We start from the raw sequence: 23,257 nt of genomic DNA on the forward strand, positions 1-23,257 counted from the left end.
TAGACACATTGCAAATTCACATATATTAATGTATTTAAATCAAACTCCCATATACAAATATAGTGTGATGGATTTAGAGTTGCCATGGAAATTGAGCCTAAGCTTTGTCTTTCCCTTAGGGACTTCAGTGTTCCAGATTTAAAACCAGTTTAATAGAAACACTAGAAAAATGGTTTCCAAAAGGAAGCAACCTAAGAAATATAATAGAATAAGGTATTTGGACAATCATAATTAAACTCATAAATATAGATTTAAATAAATCCTGCATTTTCAAAAACTGTATTGAATATTGAATACTTTCATTTCCAGTTTTCTCTATTTTATGGTTCCCTGAGGCTGTTCATACAACCTGAGCAGGGTGTCCGGGAGTATTGATTTATCCGTCAGCGTTGTTTGAGCATTTTTGAGCACCTGTAATTGAAGTAAGCATCACCTGTCAACCTCTATAGGGAAAGAAGGATTGCTTTTACTTTCCCAAAAAGTTTTGTTTTGTTTTTTAGGAGAGGCAGTGAAATGTAGCAATTTATAGTGGTTCTTCTCCCTGTTCTGATCTTCAGTTTATGGCCCAGAATATGGTCTTTCTTGGTCAGCGTACCACACGTTCTTGAAAATATGGATTCTGCTGTTGTTGGTTGTGCAGTATTTTAGAAATACCAGGTCAAGGTAGTGGATAGTGTTATCAGATCCTGTGTTTTTACAGGTCTTTTTGTTGTCGGGTTCTGCCAATTGCTGAGAAGACAGTGTTAGCATTGATTGTGGAATTGTCTGTTTCTCCCTTGATGCGCAAAATTTGTTTCCTGTATTTAAGGCTCTGTTAAGTGCACGTGTGTGTATGATTATTAAGTCATCCTGATGAGTTGACCTTTGCATTTATGGAGTTCCTCTTTATCTTTGGTAATACTCTTTGTCTTGAAGTTCAGTCTACCTGGTTGACTGAACTTCCTGCTTTCTCATGCTTACTGTCTGTGTGGTGTATCTTTCTCCATGACAGGTTAGTTTTTACCTTAATATTTAAAGTATGTCTCTTGCAAACAGCCAATAATTGGGTCTGGCATCTTTATTCATTCTGATAATCTCTGGACATTAGAGTATCCAGTCCATTCCAACTTAATGTAATTATTGATTTGGTTGGACTTAGGTCTGCCATATTATCATTTGGTTTCAGCTTGTTCTGCCTGTGTTTTTCTGTTTCTCCTTTCCTGTTGTCCTCTGAATTTTTAAGATATTTTAGCATTCCATCTTAATTTATCTGTTGTCTTTTTTAACTATGCTTCTTTGCATAGAGTCAGTCTTGTCTTTTCACATTCTACTTAAAATTAATATACTGCTTCATGTAAAATGTGGAATCCTGGCAACCCTCCCCTTCACTGCCCTCTGTTATGTATACATATTACATCTACATGCATTATAAGCCATAAGAAAATGTTAAAGCCTTTGTTTTAAATCGGTGCTGTTTAATAGAGTGGTTTTGGACCCTTTAAATGGGCCTATTCTGTCGAAATGTGCTATATGTACAAAATTCATGCTGGTTTTATAAGACTGAGTGTGAAAAAATATAAAACATCTAATAATTTTTATGTTGATTACATGTAGAAATTATACTTTGTATAGTTTGCATATGTTAAAATTAATATCTTAAAATTTGTAAGTTGCTACTAAAATATTTTAAATATCATGGTTTACATTATATTTCTATTAAGCAGTACTGCTGTATACAATCATCTGTGTTTTAATGAAATTAAGAGAAAAATGGTTTATTTTTTATATTTTTATTTCCAGTGTTCTTCATTCCTGAACATCTGAGTTCTCTGCTGATTTTATTTCTCTTCCGACGGAATGATTTTCCTTAGCGTTCCTTATGGAGCGGGTCCGGTGGCAACAGCTCCTGTTAGTTTTCCTTTTCCTGGAAAGACCTGTTCATCCCCTCCATCCTTGGGAACCCTTTCCCCAGACAAAGAGTACAGGCTGGTCTTTTCCTTCTTTCTTTGCCTCTTTCTTCAGCGTTTCCAAGCTGTTGCTCCACTCTCTGCGGCCTCCACCAGTAAGAAGCTCGCGCTAACCGTCCTGCCTCTTCACAGAAGATGTTGTTCTGCTCTGACCTCAAGGTTCTCTCTCTTTGATTTTCAGGAGAGTGGCTGTGATGTGCCTAATCATGGTTTTTGTTGAATTTATCTTGTTTTGGGGTTTATTAAGCATCTTAAATCTGTAAGTTTATATGTCTTACCATATTTAGATTTCCAGCCATTATTCTTTCAAGTATTTTTATCAGCCTCACCCTCTTAATGCTGTCCTTCTGGGCTTCCTTTTATCTGTACGGTAGAGCCTTTGAAATTGTCCCACAGATCCCTTAGGTGCTTTTCTAGTTCTCTCTGTCTCTTTTCAATTACTGTCTACATTCAATAGTATTTTATATTAGTTTCAGGTGTACAACAGAGGGGTTAGATAGTCATATACTTTACAAAGTGTCCCCCACAATATTTCCAGCACCTACCTGGCACTGAGCACAGTTATTACAATATTACTGACTGCATTCCCTGTGCTGTACTGTACATACAACACACTCATACAACTCAACACGGAAGAAACAGTGTAATTAAAAAGTGGACAGAGAACCTGAACAGATGCCTCTCCAAAGAGAGCATTCAGATGGCCAATAAACATGAAAAGATGCTCAGTGCCACTAGTCATCAGAAATGCATGAAATGCATTAAAGGCACAGCATCACCTCATACCCTTAAAACGGCTAGTATCAATCAATCAACAAATAAGTGCTGGCAAGGATGTGGAGAAACGGGAACCCTAGTGCACTGTTGGTGGCGATGCAGATTGTTGCAGCCACTGTGGAAACAGTATGGAGTTACCTCAAACAATTAAAAATACAACTATCTTATGACCCAGCAATTCCACTTCTGGGTATATAGCTCAAAAAAAAACCCAAAACACTAATTCGAAAGGATATATGCTCCCCTGTGTTCATTGCAATGTTATTTACAAATACCCAGATGTGGGAGCAACCCAAGTGCCCACCCACAGATGAGTGGATAAAAGAGCTGCAGTACAAATGCACAAAGGGATATTCCTCAGCCATAAAAAGAATGAAATCTTAACCTTTTGCAAAAGCATGGAGGGACCTAGAAGGTATTATGCTGAGTGAAATAAGTCAGAGAAAGATAAATACCAAATGATTTCACTTACACATGGAATCTAAGGAAAATAAGGAAGCAAAATAGAAAGACTCGCAGATACAGAGAACAGGCTGATGGCTGCCAGAGAGGGGAAGGTTGGAGAACTTGGCTAAAAAAGGCGAAGGAATTAAGTACAGATTGGTAGTTCTCTCTCTTCCGTAAATTAAATGGTTTTTATTAATAGAGCTTCAGGCTTACCCTCTTTTTCTCCATTATCTCCATTTTACTATTGAACTTTTAAAAAATTCCAACTATTGTATTTTTTCAGTTGTAAATTTTCCATTTTTTTCCTGCTGAGATTGCTCCTCACTTACCATAAGCATATTCCACTCCCCTGGGCATGGTTATGATAGCTGCTTTGATGTGCCTGTCTGCTAATCCCACCTCTGACCATCTCACAGTTGGCATCGGTAGGTCATCTTTTCCTTTGAGAACAAATGACATTTTCCTGGCTCTTCGTATGTTGAGTAATTTTGGCTTGCATCCTAGACATTGTGATGTCATGTTGTGGAAACTCTGGATTTTGTTACGTTGCTCCAAAAAGTGTTGATGTTTTTGATTTCACAGATACTTAACTCAGTTAGAGTGCAGGTAAAAGTATGCAAGAAGTTAAATTCCACTCAAGCCTGTGCCTTTAGGCAGAACTTCCTTTTCCTTCTTATTGTCGAAAAGCAGAGTCATAGGCACCTTCTTGTTCCTTCATGGTCTTCCAATCAAAATGCGTCATGCCTGTGTATTCTTACAGCTCCCCAGTGTGTACCTGTGTGACGCTGCTCTCTCACAGTCCCCAGCCACCTAACCACGTACTGGATTACCCACATACCTGCTCACTCCTTTAAGATCAGATGTTGATTTTAAGAGACCGTGTAGTGACAGCTCAAAACAAAGATGTAATTTTCTTACCCAGTCCCATAATTAGCAAGACATGTTTTTAAATAGAGGCTAGCACTTCTCCTTAACGTGTGAACCGTGTTTCTATCTTTCACTCCATCCCTGCCCTATATCAGCATCGCATCCCCTTGGCCTGCTCATGTTAAGAAACCATCCCACTGCTAAGCTGCATACCAATTGTTGGCTGCTCTCGTAGCTACATTTAGACCTGGAGAAAATGGGAAAGAAACACTTATAAAGGCCTAATTACATTCTCAGGGGACATCCCCTACCCCATAGAAGGAGAGGGGTATTGGTGGTTTTGTTTCCCCAGTTGCACATCTACCATATGTAAGATAGATAAGGTACATTGCTAGGTACTGGGATACTTTTCTCCATAAAGAATAATTGAAACTGCATTTCCCTACCTATAATGGTGAAACCACAGCACAAAATGTATGTAAGAAGTGCTCTGCCTTGCCAGGACGCTAACTACCTACGGGTTTGGAATGTTAGGCACAGACAGGAGCAGAGTCATGAAGAATTCAGGAGCTTCAGATAGGAATCTTCTGGCACTGTCTGTGCAGAAGCCCAGGGGCTTCTTCCCAGGAAGAGCCATGCATTTTTCATTTCTGCCCCATTTCATTTGCTTTCTGAGACCGCATCCTTGACAGATGACTTACTAATTCAATTTGACAGATGATTTACTAATTCAACCCAAGATCTGAAACTTGACTGTGTGACTCAGTCTTGTTTTATGTTCTTTTCTCCTCTCCACACTGTACCAAGCCACAGTGAATTTTCACAAACCAAATTCAAATTGCATGGTGTACAGAGCACACGAGAGGCTCTGCAGTGTTGGAAAGGCTAAAAGCAGGACACGTGCTCTTGTCTTTGGATGGCGTCTATTTTTTAAAATAGTAATAACGTTTAAAAGTTGAAAAACATTTTCATTCATCCTTGCTACAGGCTCTTGGGGGGAGTTATTATATTTTATTAACATTTATAAATGCAGCAAGAATAAAGCTGCTTGTCCCAGGCCTCTTAACATCTCCAAAACAGAAATGTGTATGAAGCCCAGAATACTGAGCCCTAGATTAGCAGGACTGCTAAACTCTGATTTCTTAATCCTTCAAATCAAGTAATTGTCTGAGTGGGTGGTCTGGGTGATGTCAGAGTAAAGAGTAAGCCCCTCAGACAAAGCTGGCGTGTATGTAAGCATGCCACACTCTGTCCCCACACACAGGACCTTGCAGATAAGGGCGGATGGCCCTCACTGTCGTCGGGCCTGTACCTGGGAAGCAAACCCTCTGTGCCCTTTTTAAACAACCCTGGACCCTTTTATAACCACACTCTGTCATCCTCATAGAGCTGCTCACTTTCTATCATGTTGGCCAAAAAGTCCATATGGTTTTTTTCCGTAAAATAAAAGACACATTTTTTTCATTTTCACCAGTCACTTTATTGATTTGGATATTTTTGAGTGTGCCAGCTTCTGTGTGGTAGAACGTTGATTGTTCCCAGTTAATGTCTCCACCGCTGTCAACTTCAGCTGGTCTGCCCAACCCTGCAGCATTGTCCAGCGAGAAATCTCCAGCACAAAGCTTCGCAAACCACTTATGACACATTCCATCAGTCACAGCCACCTTCTCCATAGGCTGCATAAATATTTTAATTTTTTGTGTTTAAGTTGTGTTTTTACCTTTCTCAAAATAGTGACGTGTAATATGTTTAAAATATTGCATATTTTCTTCCATCCTCAATACTAAAATGGCTACACAAAAATTCACCAATTTTAGTAAGTTTTTTTTTAAAGATTTTATTTATTTTTAGAGAGAGGTGAAGGGAGGGAGAAAGAGAGAAATATCAGTGTGGTATTGCCTCTCATGTGGCATCCATTGGGGACTGGCCCGCAACCCAGGCATGTACCCTGACTGGGAATCCAACTGTCGACCCTTTGGTTCACACCCCACGCTCCATCTACTGAGCTACACCAGCCAGGGCAATTTTGGTAAGGTTTTTGAGTGCATGCTGATATTACAGGTGTCACCGTACAATCTAACCAAATTGTTTCGAATGAAGTTCAAGACAATGAAGTGCTACTAGAGCCATGGTATGGAACAGACCAAAGGGATTTTTGGCCAACCCAGTATGTTGAAATACCATTTGGTTCTGCAACTAAACGCCACACATTACTGTGATGGATCATCTCTTTTGTCCTCATAGGTATATAACTTGATGTTTGGCCTCTCAGCCTCACAATAAAACTTGTCAGGCATCAAAAGGAAGTGACTTAGGCCCTGGCCAGGTGACTTGGTGGATTGGAATGTTGTCCTGTATATCAATAAAAGGTTGTAGGTTCAATTCCTGGTCAGGGAATATGCCTCGGTTCCAGGTTTGATCCCACTCAGGGTGCATATGGGAGGCAGCCAATCAATGTCTCTGTCTCTGTGTGTGTGTCTCTCTCTCTCTGTCTCTGTCTCTGTCTCTGTCTCTCTCAAATCAATAAACTTATCCTTGGGAGAATTTGAAAAAAAGGGGGGGGGCAGTTACTTAGCATTATTGTTTCTATGAGCAGAATATCAGATCACCAGTGAATCTATGCTTATTATTGGTGCCTTTCTTTGTTGCTGGGAACAGAAAACAGTTTTGACTTGAAGAATTTTCTAGATTCCTTTGAACTGGGTGAGTTCAACTATCCACCAATTCCATTTCGTTCAGTCATTGCTTCCCAACGGCCTGCCTACTTAGTACTTGTTGAATTGATTGAAGTTGAACTGCTGCGTGTCCTTTCGGATCCAGATGTGCTTAAGCCAACACATGGATGTTTTCGGAGTTCTCGCCAGTATCTCCGTCCCCTGAGGGGCCCCTTGCACCGGAGTAGTTCGGAAACCACAGGTCACATTTACGGGATTCCTTGCTTTTTTGTGAAAGCTTGACTTGAATTCTCATTCATTTAGCATTTCAACAAATAATTATTAAGGCACAGGAGGAGGTTTTGGAGAAACTGATTCAGGGAAGTTTAAGCCTGGGAGGAAACCTGACAGTAAATAGACAATAACAATAAAGTAAGTGTAGGAAGACCACCTAAAGCTGGTCTTGTTTGTGTATTCTAGAAAGGTTTTTTTTGGCGGGGGGGGGGGGGTGTTGTTTGCTTTTGTTTCTGTTTTTGAAAAACTGAGGTTTCACCAAGACTTGTTGAGTAGAAGTTAGCCAGGTGAATGGTATGGAAAAGACCATTGCAAACAGAGGAACAGAATGTTGAAGCTGAGAGAGAATATGCTGTTTTCAATGCAGGGCATTCTGTTCTGTGTGACTGTTGAGACGTGCGGCTGCAGAGGCAGGCAGAGCCCTGGATAAAGGGTTAAGAGGTCACATTCCTATTCTGTTGCTGCAGAAACTATTACTACAAATTTGGCAGCTTAAAAGAGCACACACGGGTTGTCCACAGCTTCTAATGTCCCAGCACAGCTTAGCTATGTTCTCTGCTTTCGGGCCACACCAGGCTGCCACCCAGTATCTGCTGGGGCCATGTTCTAATCAGAGGCTCAAGCGGGGGAAGGTCCTTTAAGTTGTTGGCAGTTTTCTTACGGCTGCAGGATTGAGGCTTCTGTTTCTTACGGGCTGATCTCAATTCTAGAGGCCACCTAAAGTTCGTGCCGTGTGAGTTTTTTCCCAACATGGGTACTTAGTACATGGCAGCTTGCTTCTTTGAGGACTGCAGGGAGAGGCTCTCCAGTGCGTGTGCCAGCAAACCATCGTGTATAAAGTTCCATAACTACAGGTGTGACATCCCATCGCCTTTGCCAGATTCTGTTGGTTAAAAGCAAGTCACAGGTCCCATTCACACTATAGGAGGGGGCCACAAAAGGTGGGAGCACCAGGAGGTAGAGCTTCCCTCCTGGTCATATCTGTGGGATGTGTTGGGGGGCAGGTCACCATGGGATCTGTCGGTCACACTGTCTAATGAGGACCATGTGGAGTCATTGAAAGGCTTCAAACCCAGATTTGCACTGTGGTATAGAGAACACCTGGAAGGGGTACAGTTATGACCCAGAAGATTAGTTAAGAAGCTGTTGCAGCAAATATGTAGGAGAGGAGGGTGGCCTAAACAGGTGTGGTCACGTGTGTTACAGAGATGTTACAGACGTACAGCTCCCCAAACTGACAGTGATTTCATAGGAGAGTAAAGGAGGGGGAAGCCGAGGACAAATGCTGTACCAGTTTCCGGCACAGTACTTGGGTGGTGGAGGCTGACACCTCTGGAGCAGGAGCCGCCCCAAGCAGAGGAAAGTAGATGATTCTGGTGCGGTTTTGCTCGGCTGTCACTTGGCCTGAGCCCCAACCTGCTCTGTGACCTCATACCACGTCTGTCTTTGCGAGGGAGTCTGGGTAAGATTGTGTGTTAATGGAGGACAGCAGACTTAACAACTATCAGAAAGATGACCTAGAGCTCTGGTCTTGCCAGTGATAAGTCAGTAGGGACTCTGAACAGTATAAAGTAACTAAGGACTTGTAGTCCCCAAAATGAGCACCTTAGTTTGTAAGCTATTTGCCTGAATGACTGTCGCATGCCAGGAGCACAGTGATATCCAGGTGTCGTTGTCATGGTTACACCTGTGGGCTTTGCTCAGTGCTGCAGTAAACCGGCAAGGGGGTGCTCCCCCAAATCATTGTTGGGATTCTGCCATGTGTTGTTCTCATGGGGCTGAGGGAACCCAACCACTTCTAGAAAGAAATTGCTCTGAGAATAATTTAAAAACAAAAAGTTTTGAACTAAGGTGATTGGTTGACACCTAACATGTTTTAAAGCACACTTAATTTTCTACCAAAACATGAGAGGTGTGAAGTCAGAAGTTTATCGACAGAAATTCACACCATGCTCATATCACTGTTTAAAAGTTAGAATTTTTAATACTTGAGCCATTTCAAGATGAGGAGTTTTTTCCTGTATTTCCCTCTATGAAAAATACTGGAAACCAGAGTGACTCAAGCAGAGCCTGGAAAATACTGGAGAATCACATGATGGCTAAAAATAAGCACTCGTCTCCGGCAGGGATAGTAACCAGGGCAGAAGTAACTCAGTCCGTGAAAGCTCACGCTGGCTGGAGTGCTCAGCGGGGTCAGGCCCTCTTGCCCGTCACAGGGGCAGCGGCCGCCACACCCTCGCTGGACCCCTGACTTCCAGTGTAGCCAACGCACTGGCTTGCTGTCCCAGGCAGAGCTAGTTATCGTATTGTGTCCTGACACCAGCTGACTCGTGGTCTGGTCACTGCCAGCTTTTCCTTCAGTCCTCTCCTTGGAATCAGTAGCTGTTGCTGTTGGCCACAGAAGGTCTTTGTTGCTGTTGAGGTTACAAAATGTAGCTTGTGTAAAATGGCTGGACATTTGGTGCCTGCCAAATAGGGTGTATAATAGAGATTTCCAAACTGCGCTCTACCAGAAACAAAACTGACTCGAGTGCTTGCCACTCATACCCAGGGGGCTGGCTGCAGGGCCTCCGAACTGGGGGTGGCGCCTGTCCTCACCTGCCCTGTAGTCTGCTCCCACACAGCAGGTACAGCTGAAGTCAGATCGTGTCCCCCTCTGCTCAGGCCCCTGGGGCACCTTCCCTTTCCCCTGGGAATAAGAGCCCGCCTCCTGCCAGTGGCCACAGCCGCAGGCCCCCAAGTGGGCAAGGAGGTCATTTACACCGACAGTTAGCCCTCCCTCTGCCTGGAACATCACCTCTGGCTGCCTGTCAGGCCAGCCTCCCCTCCTCCCTCAGGTCTTTGCTCAAATCTAACTTTCTCAATGAGGCCTTGAAAAAGAGAAGCCACTCCGACAGCTGACCCATCCCCCGTGGGCACCCTGTAGAGTGTAACTGTGGAGTGGTTGAGATGCTGGTTGGCTTTCATGTGGTTGAACCTTTGAGCCAAGGTGGCCTCACACGTGCCTGGTGTGGATCTCGCCATCTTGCGTTTGGGCTGGACTCCCCACCTGGAGGACTCGGTGTTCCTGACCCCTGTCCTTCTGAGGGGCTGGGGCTGGGGCCTTGGGAGTCCTGTGGGTCTCAGGGAGGAGCAGAAGCTAGAAATGTGACCCACAGTGGTCACTCAGACCTTTCCTAAAGTTCCAATTTAAAACTGCCACCTACCCACCCCTACCTGGCACTCCTTACCCTTGCCCTCCTTTTCTTCCTTCCACAGCATTTGCTTTCTAGCTTACTAGGTCACTTGGTAATTTATTATGCTATTGCTTAGTATTTAATTCCCCCCTTTAGAATGGAAACTCCACAGGGACAGGCATCTCCTGTGTTTCCTTCATTGTTTTATCCAAGTGCCCATAGCTTGCCCAATATGCAAGGGGTTCAGGAAGTATTTGCTGTGTGGATGGATGAATGGGGTTGTTTAAGAAGCAGCGGAGAGACCTGGGCTGTGGCATACTGGTTTCAGGAGAGAGGGTGCACAGACAGGGGACCCTGTGCCCTGCGGACCACTGATAGGTTGCCAGTTAACACTTTTTTAAAATGAGACAATAGTCTCCTTTTCTTATTATTTCAGGAGTTTAGTTTTTATTTTGCTAGTGTCTAGGAAATAGGGAATCTGTATCCTTTCTCATCATTAGTAGAGTTAGATCTCATTTGCTGAGTAATAATAATATAAGTCAACATTTATTGAGTGCTTGCCATATGCCAAGCTCTCATGTAAGAGCCATCCATTATCCACTCGTGTGCTCTGCCCAAGTCTGGGAGGTGGGCTCTGCTCTTCCTCCTGAACACAAATCCAGGTGGCTGCCAAAGTCTCACCACCCAGCCAGTAGCAGAGCCAGGGTTCCCAGGAAGGGACACCGACATAGCAAAAAGGAAGTTCCAAACTCTGTCACTGGTTACGGTAGCGGGGCAGAGCCCTGAGGGCCGCGAACTAATTTCATCATAAAAGAGCGAGCCTCTTAATGGTCTCATGAAGCAGGGCACCATGGAATCCCATTCAAGTTCCATTTGGGCTGGCCACCAGGTACTCCCCCCACCCCGCCCCGCCCCCACACAGTGAAGGAGCGGTGCAGTTCGGTGGCAGTTCCGATGGAAAGGATTGAATCTTGACTTCCCAGCGGTCAGCACAGTGTGGGAGCTGTCGGGCATGTTGCGGCACGGCGGCTCTGGTGCCCTGTGGTCACTCGGGAGACCCCCTTCCCGTGGGCATTCTCCCTTCCCGCTAGTCCAGCCGTGCACCCTTTCCCTGATGCTGGCTTTTTATACTTCTTTATTCAACAGTGCTCATTATCTCAGCTAAAAAAATAAAATCTACTTGCCAAGGTAAAAAGGACAAGGAATTAATGTCAGATCTATCCACACACAGCTAATCAAATGTGAGGCATTTTCTGCCACACTTCAGTTGATCTGTGGGGTTTTGTTTTTATTGAGATATAATTGACACATAACATATTTCAGGTGTGCTATTCGATGATTTGGTATTTGTATGTGCTGCAAACTGATCATCACAGTAAGTCTAATTAACTCCCATCACCACGCATAGCTACAATTTTTTTCTCGTAACGAGTACTTCTAAGATCTACTTTCAGATCTGCAATATAGTGTTACTCACTCCAGTCACCGTGCTGTATGATAATACATACCCAGGGCTTATTTCATGACTTGAAGTTTGTACCTTCCTTGCCTTCTGCCATTCTGCTCACACGCTGCCTCCCTGGGGCTTTGAACTGAGTGAAGACCCAAGGGTGAAGGGAATATTCTCTCCGAGGACGGTATGATTAACAGAGTGTGTGTTTGCTTCCTGAGTGTGTGTGTGTGTGTGTGTATACGTGCAAATGTTTTTAATGGCTCTGTGGTTCTTGTCAACAGTATTAATGTCATATTTTTAGCTCTTCTGTTTACGATGTTGGCAGACAGAATACAGCAGATTATGTGAGAAGAATTTCTGAGTTCCATCAGAGCCTTGGCCACAAAGGATAAGCCAAATAGAGTGCTTTTATTTGCTTCATTCTGAATTCATTGGGCCTCATATGCCCAAAACGTTGTAGCATTTTCCATAGACATTACGCAAGCTACTAATTATTGACATTAGACACAGCGATGCTCTGGCTTCACTAAGGCAATGAATCAGGCCACTCTTTGTTTTTTACTACAGTTAAAATGGCTTAGAATCTCATATTTATACCCAAATCGTAAAGGCTTTAATTAAGACACAGCACTCAAAGACTAGCATTATAAATCATGTCCATATCCAGTGGGTAAAGTCAGAGAATTACAGGGACTTGTGCAGAATTTATGTCTGTTTTCCTGCTTCTGAAACTTGTTTTGAAAGGAAAGATTCGAGAGAGAGAGAAAAGCTTCAGGGAGAAGGGATTCTTGTAAAACAGTGTTACCATTAATTATGTTTTCAGGGCATCATCAAATGCAGCTTGAAAAAAATTGAAATTTTTGATGGCTGCAAGAAAAAAATCTGTGTCTGTGTTGTAGCCAAAGTAGCTGCACTGTCTGTAAAAGGCATCATGCAAATGTGTTTCCCATCGGCATCACTGAGCCGAGAGGCATGGGAAGGCACAGAGTGAAGTCACAGATGGACTTGGGGGCACTTCAGGAAGCAGAAAGGCACTTTTGAGGACCCTGGTGTCTAACACCAGGATCAAGGACATTATTGGGTCAGTTTACAAATTACAATGCACATGGTAGCTTCCATAAAAGTGTTGTCTTGTATCAGTGTTGAAAATACTGATATTGATCACTGCCCAGTTTTCTGGTAATATCCTGAATACAGTGGCCCAGGAAAGTGGGAAAGGAATATTTGGCAGCCCCCAAAGCTGGGTGCACTTTGGAGAATGGTGGTTTGAAAAAGAGACAATAAGATTTTTTAAGCAAATAAATAAAAACATAGTTCTTGACTGTCTAATGAGGGTGATATATTGCAGGGTATTTTCTATTATTTATTCTAAAAAACCATGCAGTTATTAAACATAATGAAGAAATTATTTCATCTTTATTTTTATAAATGTCAGTATTTAGTATTTATTCCTGTTAGTCACATTCTAGCTATGGGGGGTGAGTTACTTCCACACCAAGGTACAGCTAGCTGGTGATGGTGTGAAGAGCTCACTTTACATTCTTTTGAAAATAAGGTTTTTAGTTTAACCCTTAATTGCATGTTTTTTAAAGCTCTAAACTTCTGAAGATACTAAGATCAACCCCATGTCTTTTCTGTTCTTTAATTTCTTTTCATTTATTCGTTAGAAAGGTACAAATGCACCGTTTCTAGTGCCGATCTCGCGTATCCTCATTCATCAGATGTTTCTTTCCCTGGTATAGGTTTCTTTCCAAACAACTTAATCAGAATTTCAAAACCCCTCTAATCTTAAACCTCAAATGCTAACTATTTAATGGATCTATTATTACATTTTCCAGACTTGTTTTCTGCTCCTTACTTTCCTCGGCCTGCACTGCACCCCAGTCAGGAACTGTGTGGGGCGAGGCAGAAGGTGGTCTCTGACCCCTCGGGCAGGGGCAGCAAGTACAGTCTTCTCCACCAGCCCTGCCCTGCCCTGCCCACAGCAGAGGACGCCAAGTCCCCCGCTCATGGCCCTCACCTCTCCCATCTCAGGCTGATCTGCAGCTGCCTGGGGTGCACCAGGGTGGAAGAGCCGGCTCGGAGCCCCAGCTGTCACAGAATCCGTGGAACAGGCAAAACAGACCTCCACGGGCATCTTTAAGCTGGGCTCTGTCGGTAGCAAGGGATGTTGTTTACTCAGGGGAGAAACAGGTCATCTGTGAGGCTGCACACGTTTGGAACTGGGGCAGAGGCAAGTGCTGTCATTACTGCAGCAGCTCCAGCCTCCGCTGTGAGGCTCGGAGCGCGCCTCCCGTCCAGGCCCTCCGTTGCTCTCCCAGCCAGCTTCCTCTGCTTATTTATGGTTTTCCTCCCCTGATAACTGGCCTTGCACAGGGCTTCGGCTTGCCTTGACCCCTTCTGCTTTCACTTCTTATCAGGCATTTCAGCTTTTTTTTTTTTCCAAGTCACATTTGATGGCGTCCTGAAAATATGACTCGTGGTAGTCCTGTTTTACAAGTAATCAGCTTCTGTTCCTTAAATGTTTTTCTTACGGTCTACATGAGGCTGGATCAGGCAGGAAGTGTAAGAACAGGGGTATGTCTGGTGAACCTGGCTGTGCTGTTACAACCAGCCAGCTCACAGCTGCTGATGTTCTGGGGGCGGAAGGCCCCAGGTTGTGGGGAGTCACATGCTCCCAAGGGAAGTCCCTTCTGCAGGGCTGTTTCCTTCAGAAAAGACCATGAACATGGCAGAGACTTGGACAGCCTGGCCCAAACCACCTTGCTCTTCCTACTCAGAGTTAACCATTTACTGGCTGAATTTACCCACTTGAACTCTTGTGCTGATTCCATAGCTAAAGGGCATAAGTAATAATGAAAGGTGATCTTGAAAGGAAGCCAAGTGAGAGAGATCTCTCTCTCTAAGAGGCTGATGATTACTGCTTGGTTTCCTGTGTGTATTGCTGGCTCTTCTGGCAGAGACTTTGATGTTGGCGTCAGCTCCTCCAGCACCCCCTGGAAGCCTTACCCTGGGTAGATGCCTCTCCTAGGAGCTGTTTCGTGAATTATAACAGCTTTTCTTAAGTGTCTCCTCTGGGTCAGGCACTGTGATTGGCATGGGAACATAAAGCAGTAAACAAAACAGATGCAATTCCAACCTCATAGAGTTTGCCTAACAGGAGAAGTAGGCATTGAACAAATAACTAAAGTGGTCCCTCTCATCTGGGGATACATTCCAGGACCCCCAGAGGGTACTGAATCCCGTGTATACGGTGTCTCTTCTATCTGCATACCAGTGGTGAAGTTTAATTCCCAGATTAGGCACAGTAAGAATTAATAACTAATTATAAAATAAAACAATTAATATACTGTGGTAAAAGTTGACTCTTGGTAAAATGACTGTGGCATTATTAAGTAAAACAAGGGTTTCTTGAACGTAAGTCCCACAACAATCTGTCTGATAACCAAGGTGGCCACTGAGTGACTCTGGGGTGGAAAGTGGATACAGCGTGGAGATACTACACAAAGGAATGAGTCACATCCCCGGGGGGACGGGAGGGATGGCAGAAGACTTCATCATGCTACTTAGCATGCAATTTAAAGCTTACTCGTTGTTTGTTTCTGGGATTTTTCTATTTAATATTTCCGACAGCAGTTGACTGTGGGTACCTGAAAGTACAGCAAGCCAAGGCAGTACTGTACACTGTGGCTTCCCAGAGCAGTGGTGTCTGAGGTCCGGGGGGAGACTTAGTCACTCAGAGGAGGGGAGGAGGGCAGGCAAAATGTAACCCGAGTTGCATGCTCTGGTCATGCAGTGTAGAACACTTCTTGTTCCTGAGAACACTGACCAGCGCCATGGCTGCTTAGATGCCTTAACCTCCTATAAGGCCCCGAGCCCCTGGAGAGCAGGCATCTCCAAGTCCATGGCGTGGCTCATGGCACTTCATTAGTATCTTTAGTAAATGAGACGCGTTGATCATAGACAGCCTTTGATCTGCTTTCTGTGAGGCGTTCTTATACTAAAGTATGACATATTGCTTATAGAAAGGTCTGAAGTAACTTGATTTTTCAAAGGTGGCTCCCCGAGGAGAAGGCCCTTTGCCAGGTCAGTGTGTTCTCGCCCTGCCTCTCTCGCCCGCTCCACACTGTCTCCTCCCCTGGTTGGCTTGCCCTTTACTTGGAGACATCGCTGGTCTGGAGATATCCGTGGTCCTGGACATATCGCTCCAGCAGCGTTTTCCACGGGCTTCTACAGAGACAGAGGACCCCGTACATGAATCACAAAGCAGAACAGCGCCTCTCTAGAGGCCTCAGGAATGTTCTCGTGCAAGGGTGAGACAGGTGCTCCCTCCACGGAACAGTTAGTTACCCTCTGAACTCGAAACGGTTTTAAGTCGCTCCCAATTTAATCGTTCTTATTTCAAAATATATCAGGGTAGGATGCTGTCGATGCTCCTGGAGGGTATGTATGACTTTGCTCCTATAACTCATGACTCCGGGCACCACGCAGACACACAAGTCTACACTTTACAGTCTTCCTGTTTCCTACATTGTAATTAAGAGCGTTTGAAATTTGAGCAGTGCTGTCAGCACACTTAGCCTTTATAACACTTGCCTCTTTCTAATTTGTGGGTACTGATAAACTGCAAAGTTGGAAATAAACTGCAAAATCGTAAACCATCTAACCAAGGTTTTATTTACATGCTCATGTATTTAATCAAACAGTTGTTCCTTCAACAAATACATGTTCAGCCAAACGCTGTGGTCAGCACTGGTGATGCAGAGCTGGACGGGCCGTGTTCCTTGCCCTCCAAGAGCCTTGTGGGGGGGCGGGGCCACTGGGAGCGCCCGGGGGAGCAGCTGCACCAGACGGAGGTGCCACCTGGTCAGAGCTGTGTTCAGAATCAAGATGGAATGGGTGGGCCCCAAGAGTGACCCTGAATTTGTTCATCTGCGAAGTGCATCAGCTTCACTGCATATACCTTGTCCCTTCTGTTCTGGCGCTGAGGTCATTTCCTGTGTCTGTGCCATGTCCTAGATACCGAGAGAGCTTATCATGAGCCAAGCTCCAGGTAGGTGAGGTTGTACCTGAAATCAGTGGCTTTAAAAAACAAAAAACAAAAAAACTTACAGCATTATTAGCAATGCTGTTGAACCACTAGGTTAGGGTGCTCATCCCCAGATCTCCCCATTGTAAATGAGTATCTTTTTCCCTTTATAATAAGTAACTTACAGGGTAATACCTTGACACATGAATTTCTTAGTTCCCAGAAACATCTCAATGTTGGAGGGTCCATCGATAAACCTTCCCAAGTCAGAGTGTTGCAGAATTGTGGTTTTTCTAGTTCTAACATTTCTTTTAATTTCAGCATTCTATAGCGATCTTTATACCTGTCCCTTCCCCCTCCCCAGTAATTACGGACTACACTTTTAATCGGTGCCTCACACTACGTTACAGCCTTTTTTCTTTTTTGGTGTGCAAACCTTCCAAGGTGTGGATAGTCAGGCGCCCCTTCAAACTAGCCCCTGTGTCCTTTGACACCAATCCTTAAGCACACCCTTGCTTTCACACACAATGTTCCAGGCTGACCTTGCACTTTCCCTGCCCCACCCCTGGAATCAGCCGTTCCTCAAGTAACCCTTTTATTGCAGGATAAGATGTAGAAGCCAGGACTTGGGCACCAGGAGTGCTCACAGCTATGGAGAAGTCGTTCCCAGGCTCTTTCAGTGATTAAAGCCAGGAAATATATTTAAAAATAAAAACCATGTATTCGTATTAACATTTCTTCTAAAGTATTAATCTAGCATAAGATGTTTTTTCTTGTCCATTAGAAATTGAACTGTGGTGCTGCTTTAAGCTAACCTAAAAATCCTTTCCTTTTAGGAAAAACTTAAAATTCCTTTGTGCCTGTTACTCTTCTCTCTCTGGAGGAAGAAAGGACAACTGCATTAATCTCATGTTACTTGAAGGGGAAAAAAGACTGCTCAGAGAGATTAAATAAATTCCCCAGAATGACACCGGCATTTTGTCATGTGCTCTTTCTGCGTGTACTTCCACTTCTGAGATGGGAAGGGACCGCTGGCCGTCTCTCTCATACACTTTAGCGGACCCCTTCTGCACCCTCGATTTGCTCTGTGTCTAAAAAGCATTTCTAGTATTGCCATTATTTATAATCTATCCTGTCTACTTTCAGGTGCAGCTAAATCAAGCCCAGCAGCTAAACCAGGATCCACACCTTCTCGTCCATCATCAGCCAAAAGGGCTTCATCCAGCAGTTCAGCATCCAAATCTGATAAAGATTTGGAAACACAGGTCATACAGCTTAATGAACAGGTAACTCCTCGCCCCAGCCCTGTGTCTGGGAGCAGTGACAGGGGTGAGAGGAGAGGGAGCAAACCCTGGAGGCCCGGGATAATTCTGGGGGGGAAGGCGAAGCAGAATCAGTGGTTGCAAGGAAGTACGAATATAAGGAATCGTTCAAGCAGGTGAAGTCAGTGGCTCATTATGAATGAAGATGTTAGTCACAAATCTCAAAGCTACATTAAGACAGAAAAACAAATGACTCTGCCCCAGGTAAATGCAGGCTTGCAGGCCAGCCTCCCCTCCACACACCTGAGAGCCTGTATAGTGAGCTACAGTCTGGACTGTGGCCTGTCGGTCCACTTCTGGCCAGTCTAGATGGTGTTAAAGACTTTAAGTTAAAGTCTCCCTTCCTCCTTTCTTTTTTTCAGTTGTTAGGCTTGTTCTTTGTGACAGCCTGGGCTTGATGCTAATCACATAATGGTAGCAAGAAAGAGACCTCCCCTCCCCTCAGGATTTTCAGACAGCAGTTGTGCAGGGTAGGTGATGACGCAATCAAAAGCAAAAGCCCTAACACTTCCCACAAGAGCCGAAATTTGTTACCACAGAGGCCCTGCACCCAGTACTGGGGTGATTAGAGAGTCCACAGTGTCTGAGTAGAACTTGCTTTCTGTCTACCATATTTTGCTGTGTAATGTGCACACACATTTTTTGCCCAAACTTTCAGGGGAAAAAATCTTTCCTATTTATTTATTTACTTACTTATTTATTTATATTTAGATACTTGTTTTCTGTATTACAAAGGAATTTTAGCATTTATCTTTTAATATGTTATCATATAAGAAATTTTAAAAAGAGTTAACAACATTTAGATAGATATGGAGTTAGTACTACCCATGCATAATGTGCATCCTTATTCTTACCTCAAAAATTTGGACAAAAAAGTAGGCATTATACAGAGCAAAATACAGTAATACTCATGATTGCAGTAAATCTAGCTGTATTGCCTTTGAAATTTTCGATATAAAAGCTTAGCTATGCTTTCTAGCTAACAATAGTTAATTTTGCCTATATTAAGTCACACAAAAACTATAGGTAGGTTTTTTTTCCTGTTAGGTAGGGGTTAGAACTTTATTTCAAATAAAATATTTTTCCCATATTCAGACAGACATTTAAATGGTTGCTAGGCCTGAGCTGAGGTCAGGAAATTGAGAGCTCTCGAGTTTGGGTGTTAAACAGTTTAAAAGTGAAAACATAATTGGTAGGGAAGGGCCTGCTGCAGAAGCCTTGCACCCCACGCCTGAGTTGGGAGGAGGGTCTTTCATTTTGGCTCCTCCCACCACTGGGAGCAGAGCCTTTATTGGAGGTCCCCAGGCTGTTCCCAGCAGGTCGCTGGGCCGTTCCCAGTGATTAATCTGATTCTTGATGAGCCAGCAAGAGTCTGGAAATGGTTTTTGAGGTAATTGTATATCTGCAAACACGAACCTAGTTTAAAGCAGGCAGTTGCTTGAGTAGGGTGTTCCTTTACAATTCTGATCACTTTGATGAAAAAGGCTAAACTGCAAGTCATCAGTGGACTGGACTTTGATTTAGAAACTGTGGAATGTTCACCTTACCTGCTGAGTCCCAGTTTGAGCCCATAGCAAATCTCCAGTAATGCTTCTCATTCTGGGATGAAAGGCAATTCTGAAAGCCACAGCGAGCCTTGGGCCACCTGCTTCGGCTGCAGGCAAATGGGGCTGGACACACAGGGCGTGGGGCTGTAGATTTTACAGCTCTTTTATCCTTAGGAACTCCCATTCTTTTAATATCTTGATTATCTCATCCTCCACCACACCCAGGTTCCCAGCCCTCCAACCCAAAGTGTGACCACATGAAAACCCCTCCTCCTTCCTGCCCCCTCTCCCTTACATCCTTAGCCAGCCGGCCCCACTGCCCTCTAGTCAAAGAGCCCCACATCCTTTGGGGACCCAGGCCTTGCCCTGCCATCCGAAATGCCACTCTAGAGAAGACAGAGTGAGAAAAGAGAGGAACACCCCAGTGGTCTTCCTCCTCCTTTCGGTAACTCTTTCCTTACTGCCAAAGGATTCACTCCTGCGCCTGCCCCCTGACTCATTAAGTCAGAGGAGGAGTGTGCCTGGGACCCCCCACCAAGGTCATACATACCCTGAATTTCAAGGCTTCATTCAACATCTACTCAGTGAGCTCTTTCTCCGGGCGTTTCTGTGGTTAACTGTTACTGTTCCCTCCACATTCTGTCCTTGAAGCCTGCAGGGTACCCCCTGAAACTGGTCGGGAGCCACACAGGCATGGCTCGCTGTGTGAGAAGTGAGGACACCAGGACAAAGAATGGTGGAGTGAAAACGCCCAGACTGAGGAGGGAATTACAGTAGTAACAGAGAAAGTGACAAGTGCCATCAACTTTAAGAATTCTTGTTGACTTGGCCCGTGCCTTCATTCAGGCAGTCTCCCACGGCAGACTATAAAGTAGCGCTGTGCTAGACAATTCCACTGATAGAAATAAATCAAAAGGCACCACTAGAGTAAGTAGGGGCCGTTTCTGGAGAATGAGCTAGCAAATAGGCGGTGGGGTGGAGTCCCTGCTGTGTTCAGGGGACTTGGCCCCTTGGTGAGGGGTTGTGGGAAAAGAGCTTTTCCTTCTCTCTCCCCCTTCGACTTTCTCGAGGCTCCATCCCCAGCACCCCTCTACTACCGAGGCTTCCGCTGTGACATGTAAGGGGGCAGAGAGGCATCATGCTTTATGAGTGGGACTGTGAGCACGGACTTCGGTTGCCAATTGATCTTTCATCATATAATTTAGCTCCTGTTGGTTTTTACTAGGGAATGTTTATAGCTGTGCATCTATTACCTAATGCGTCTGGAATACCACCAAAGGCTGGCTTGGGTTGGGTCTATACAAAAGCCTCAGCTCTTTGCTCATCCTGCAGCTGAAGCAAGAGACAGACAAACCTCATTTACGTGCACATGTATCCAGAGACCCTGCCTGCCTGCGGAGGGGGACCGGGCAGACACCTAAACTGCTGCGGATCCGCCCGCTGGCACCACTGCAGGCCTCGCATGGCTTCTGTGGCCAAGCCTGGGGAGGGGGTAGTTTGTGTGAAAGCAAGAAAGGATTTCTAGAATAAAGGCAGGTTTCTTTTTCCTGGAATTGAGGCTGCTGGTTGCCTTCAGTTTTTACCAACATCCAAGCAATAGTATTATGAGAGATGAGTTAAACATTAGTGAACGGACACACTGCTACTTACTCAGCAAGCAGCTCTGTGGGCATCAGTGAGGGGAACTCCCTGCCCCGCGTCTTACAGGTCGGGCACAGGTCTGCCAGGTGTGTGAGAATGGATGCATCCTGCCTGTGCTCAGTACTGATTCCAGGCTGATACACAGCAGGTACAAAGGCCCACAGTTACTGGGAAAAGAAGAAAATTTTCCACCCCCAAAGTAATTCTTGGAAATTCTGTTACAGGGTGTTTTTTCATATACTGAAAAAGATTTCACTTGCAGAGGGCCATGAAGGACTTAATTTACCTTTTAAAGAATAGTCTTTGCATAAAGTACATAAAGGGCCAAAGAAAAATTGCAGGAGTCTCAGAGCAGGAACCGGTGATCACTGGGGCCTGCCTGTCGCTGCCTGGGAGCCGAGCCCAGGTGTCTCCACCCCCTTCAGTGTCCTTCCACCCAGGTGATGGCACCGTCGGGCTCTGCCTCACCGTCGCCTCCCTCCCTCTGCTGCACTGTGTCTGTGACCACGGGGAGAGGCTGCACGGCCTCAAACCTGCAACCCCGGGCCAGGAACGGGGCAGAGGGCTATTTTGCTGTGGGAATGGAGCTTCCACCTCTTCTTGCCTTTCCAGTGAGAATCTTCCACAGAGCCAGACCTGGAAAAACTAAGGGCGGCTCAGCCAGGCTTTTCGTCTCCCCCCGTTTTCCTTATGTAGACAGGATCCAGTTTCGCGGCAAACAGCATGTGTCCAGTTTGGCTCAGCAACATCTCTGAAGGGGTCCGAAACTAAGGGTGACTCAGTGCAGGCGATGTGGAGCCAGAAGTGCCCTCAAAACACATCTGAAGTAACCACAGGGACAGCCTCTCTCCTTTCCCTGCGACCCCTCCTCTCAGGCCACCAGCTCCCCTCCCTGCGGAGGACGGGCCGGCCGGGAGGAAGATGGGTCTGGCCCATGTGAGCAGGAGAGGGAAGCTCACTCAGCCCGATGCACGGCATCCAGCAGAACAGTCCCTCTGACCCCGGTTAATAAACACGCAGTCGGCTGAAGGGAAAGACCAGTGTGCTGCTGAGGCTGGACGTTTGGCCCAGGCTCAAGCTCCAAACAACAGCCCCTTGTTGCTCCCTGGGACTTGCACATCGGTCACATTTCGCATGTCTGTCTTTTCATGTTTGGGTCTTTCTGCACAGGCGTAGTTGGTTGCTTGTTTCTTACACTGTATCTGGGGGTTTTTCTTCTCCCCCCTCACCCCCTTACAGGTACATTCGTTAAAACTTGCCCTCGAGGGCGTGGAGAAGGAGAGGGATTTCTACTTCGGAAAGTTGAGAGAGATTGAGCTGCTCTGCCAAGAGCAGGGGCAGGAGAACGATGACCTCGTGCAGCGACTCATGGAAGTCCTCTATGCCTCAGACGAACACGTAAGTGTGAGGAGCCCTCCATGTGACTCTCGCGGTCACAGTGCCCTGACCCGTGTGCCCTAGGACACTGACCTGTGACCTCAGTGAGAATGACAACTCAGCCAGGGCCTTTGAGATTCCTGGCGGGAGGAGCAGCACTGTCATCACGATCCACTGGCCTCGTGTCTCTGGGACACGCACCATAAATCAGTCTGGGAAGGGCTGGGTGGGCTGGGTGGTGCAGAAAAATAGGCTTATGCAGCCAAATCTGGAGTGATTGTCAGTAGTCCCAGCAGAGGAGCGGTAAGAATGTGTGTAAGGGTTCGGTCTTCACACAGGATCAGAGGGAGTGCGGTTAAAGGAGGAATTGGTCCAGGTGCTGTTTTCATCTCCACAAGCCTCTCAGTGGTCTGTTTTTATTTCATAGCTGGTTGTCTTGGTTTCTTACTGCCGGTGTGGACCAGCTCTGTGGGGCACCCCTGTGTTGCAGAGTACTTCTGGAAAGCCTGCTCTGTGGGGAGGGCCTGCCCACCAGCAGCAAGTGTGCGGGAGGAGATGCAGATGTGAGGCTCAGTGGAGGCACAAGAAAAGCAAGGAGGGGAAGGGACGGGTGAAATCGCAGAGACCGAGGCAGGTCGCCCCAAGTCTGCAGGAGTGGGAGCCTGCGGGGCCTCACTCTCCGTGGCAGGCACCCGCTGCACTGTAGAAGCCAAGAGGGCAGGTGGGG

General features: G+C 45.4%; 1 protein-coding gene across 6 annotated transcripts in view; it reads left to right on the top strand.

Annotated features, from left to right (window-relative positions):
• The window catches only part of MAPRE2 (microtubule associated protein RP/EB family member 2), a 143,793-nt gene that overhangs the window by 116,038 nt on the left and 4,498 nt on the right, over positions 1-23,257 (top strand). For all 6 annotated transcript variants that reach the window (XM_037032908.1, XM_037032899.1, XM_037032891.1 and 3 more), the window contains 2 exons: positions 17,790-17,929; positions 22,393-22,551. In XM_037032908.1, the coding sequence (XP_036888803.1) occupies positions 17,790-17,929; positions 22,393-22,551 (299 nt within the window). The remainder of the gene's footprint in view (positions 1-17,789; positions 17,930-22,392; positions 22,552-23,257) is intronic.

The sequence above is a fragment of the Sturnira hondurensis genome, unplaced genomic scaffold (assembly GCF_014824575.4).
Source record: "Sturnira hondurensis isolate 20B ecotype Veracruz unplaced genomic scaffold, ASM1482457v3 Scaffold0001872, whole genome shotgun sequence".
NCBI classification, from domain to species: Eukaryota; Metazoa; Chordata; class Mammalia; order Chiroptera; family Phyllostomidae; genus Sturnira; species Sturnira hondurensis.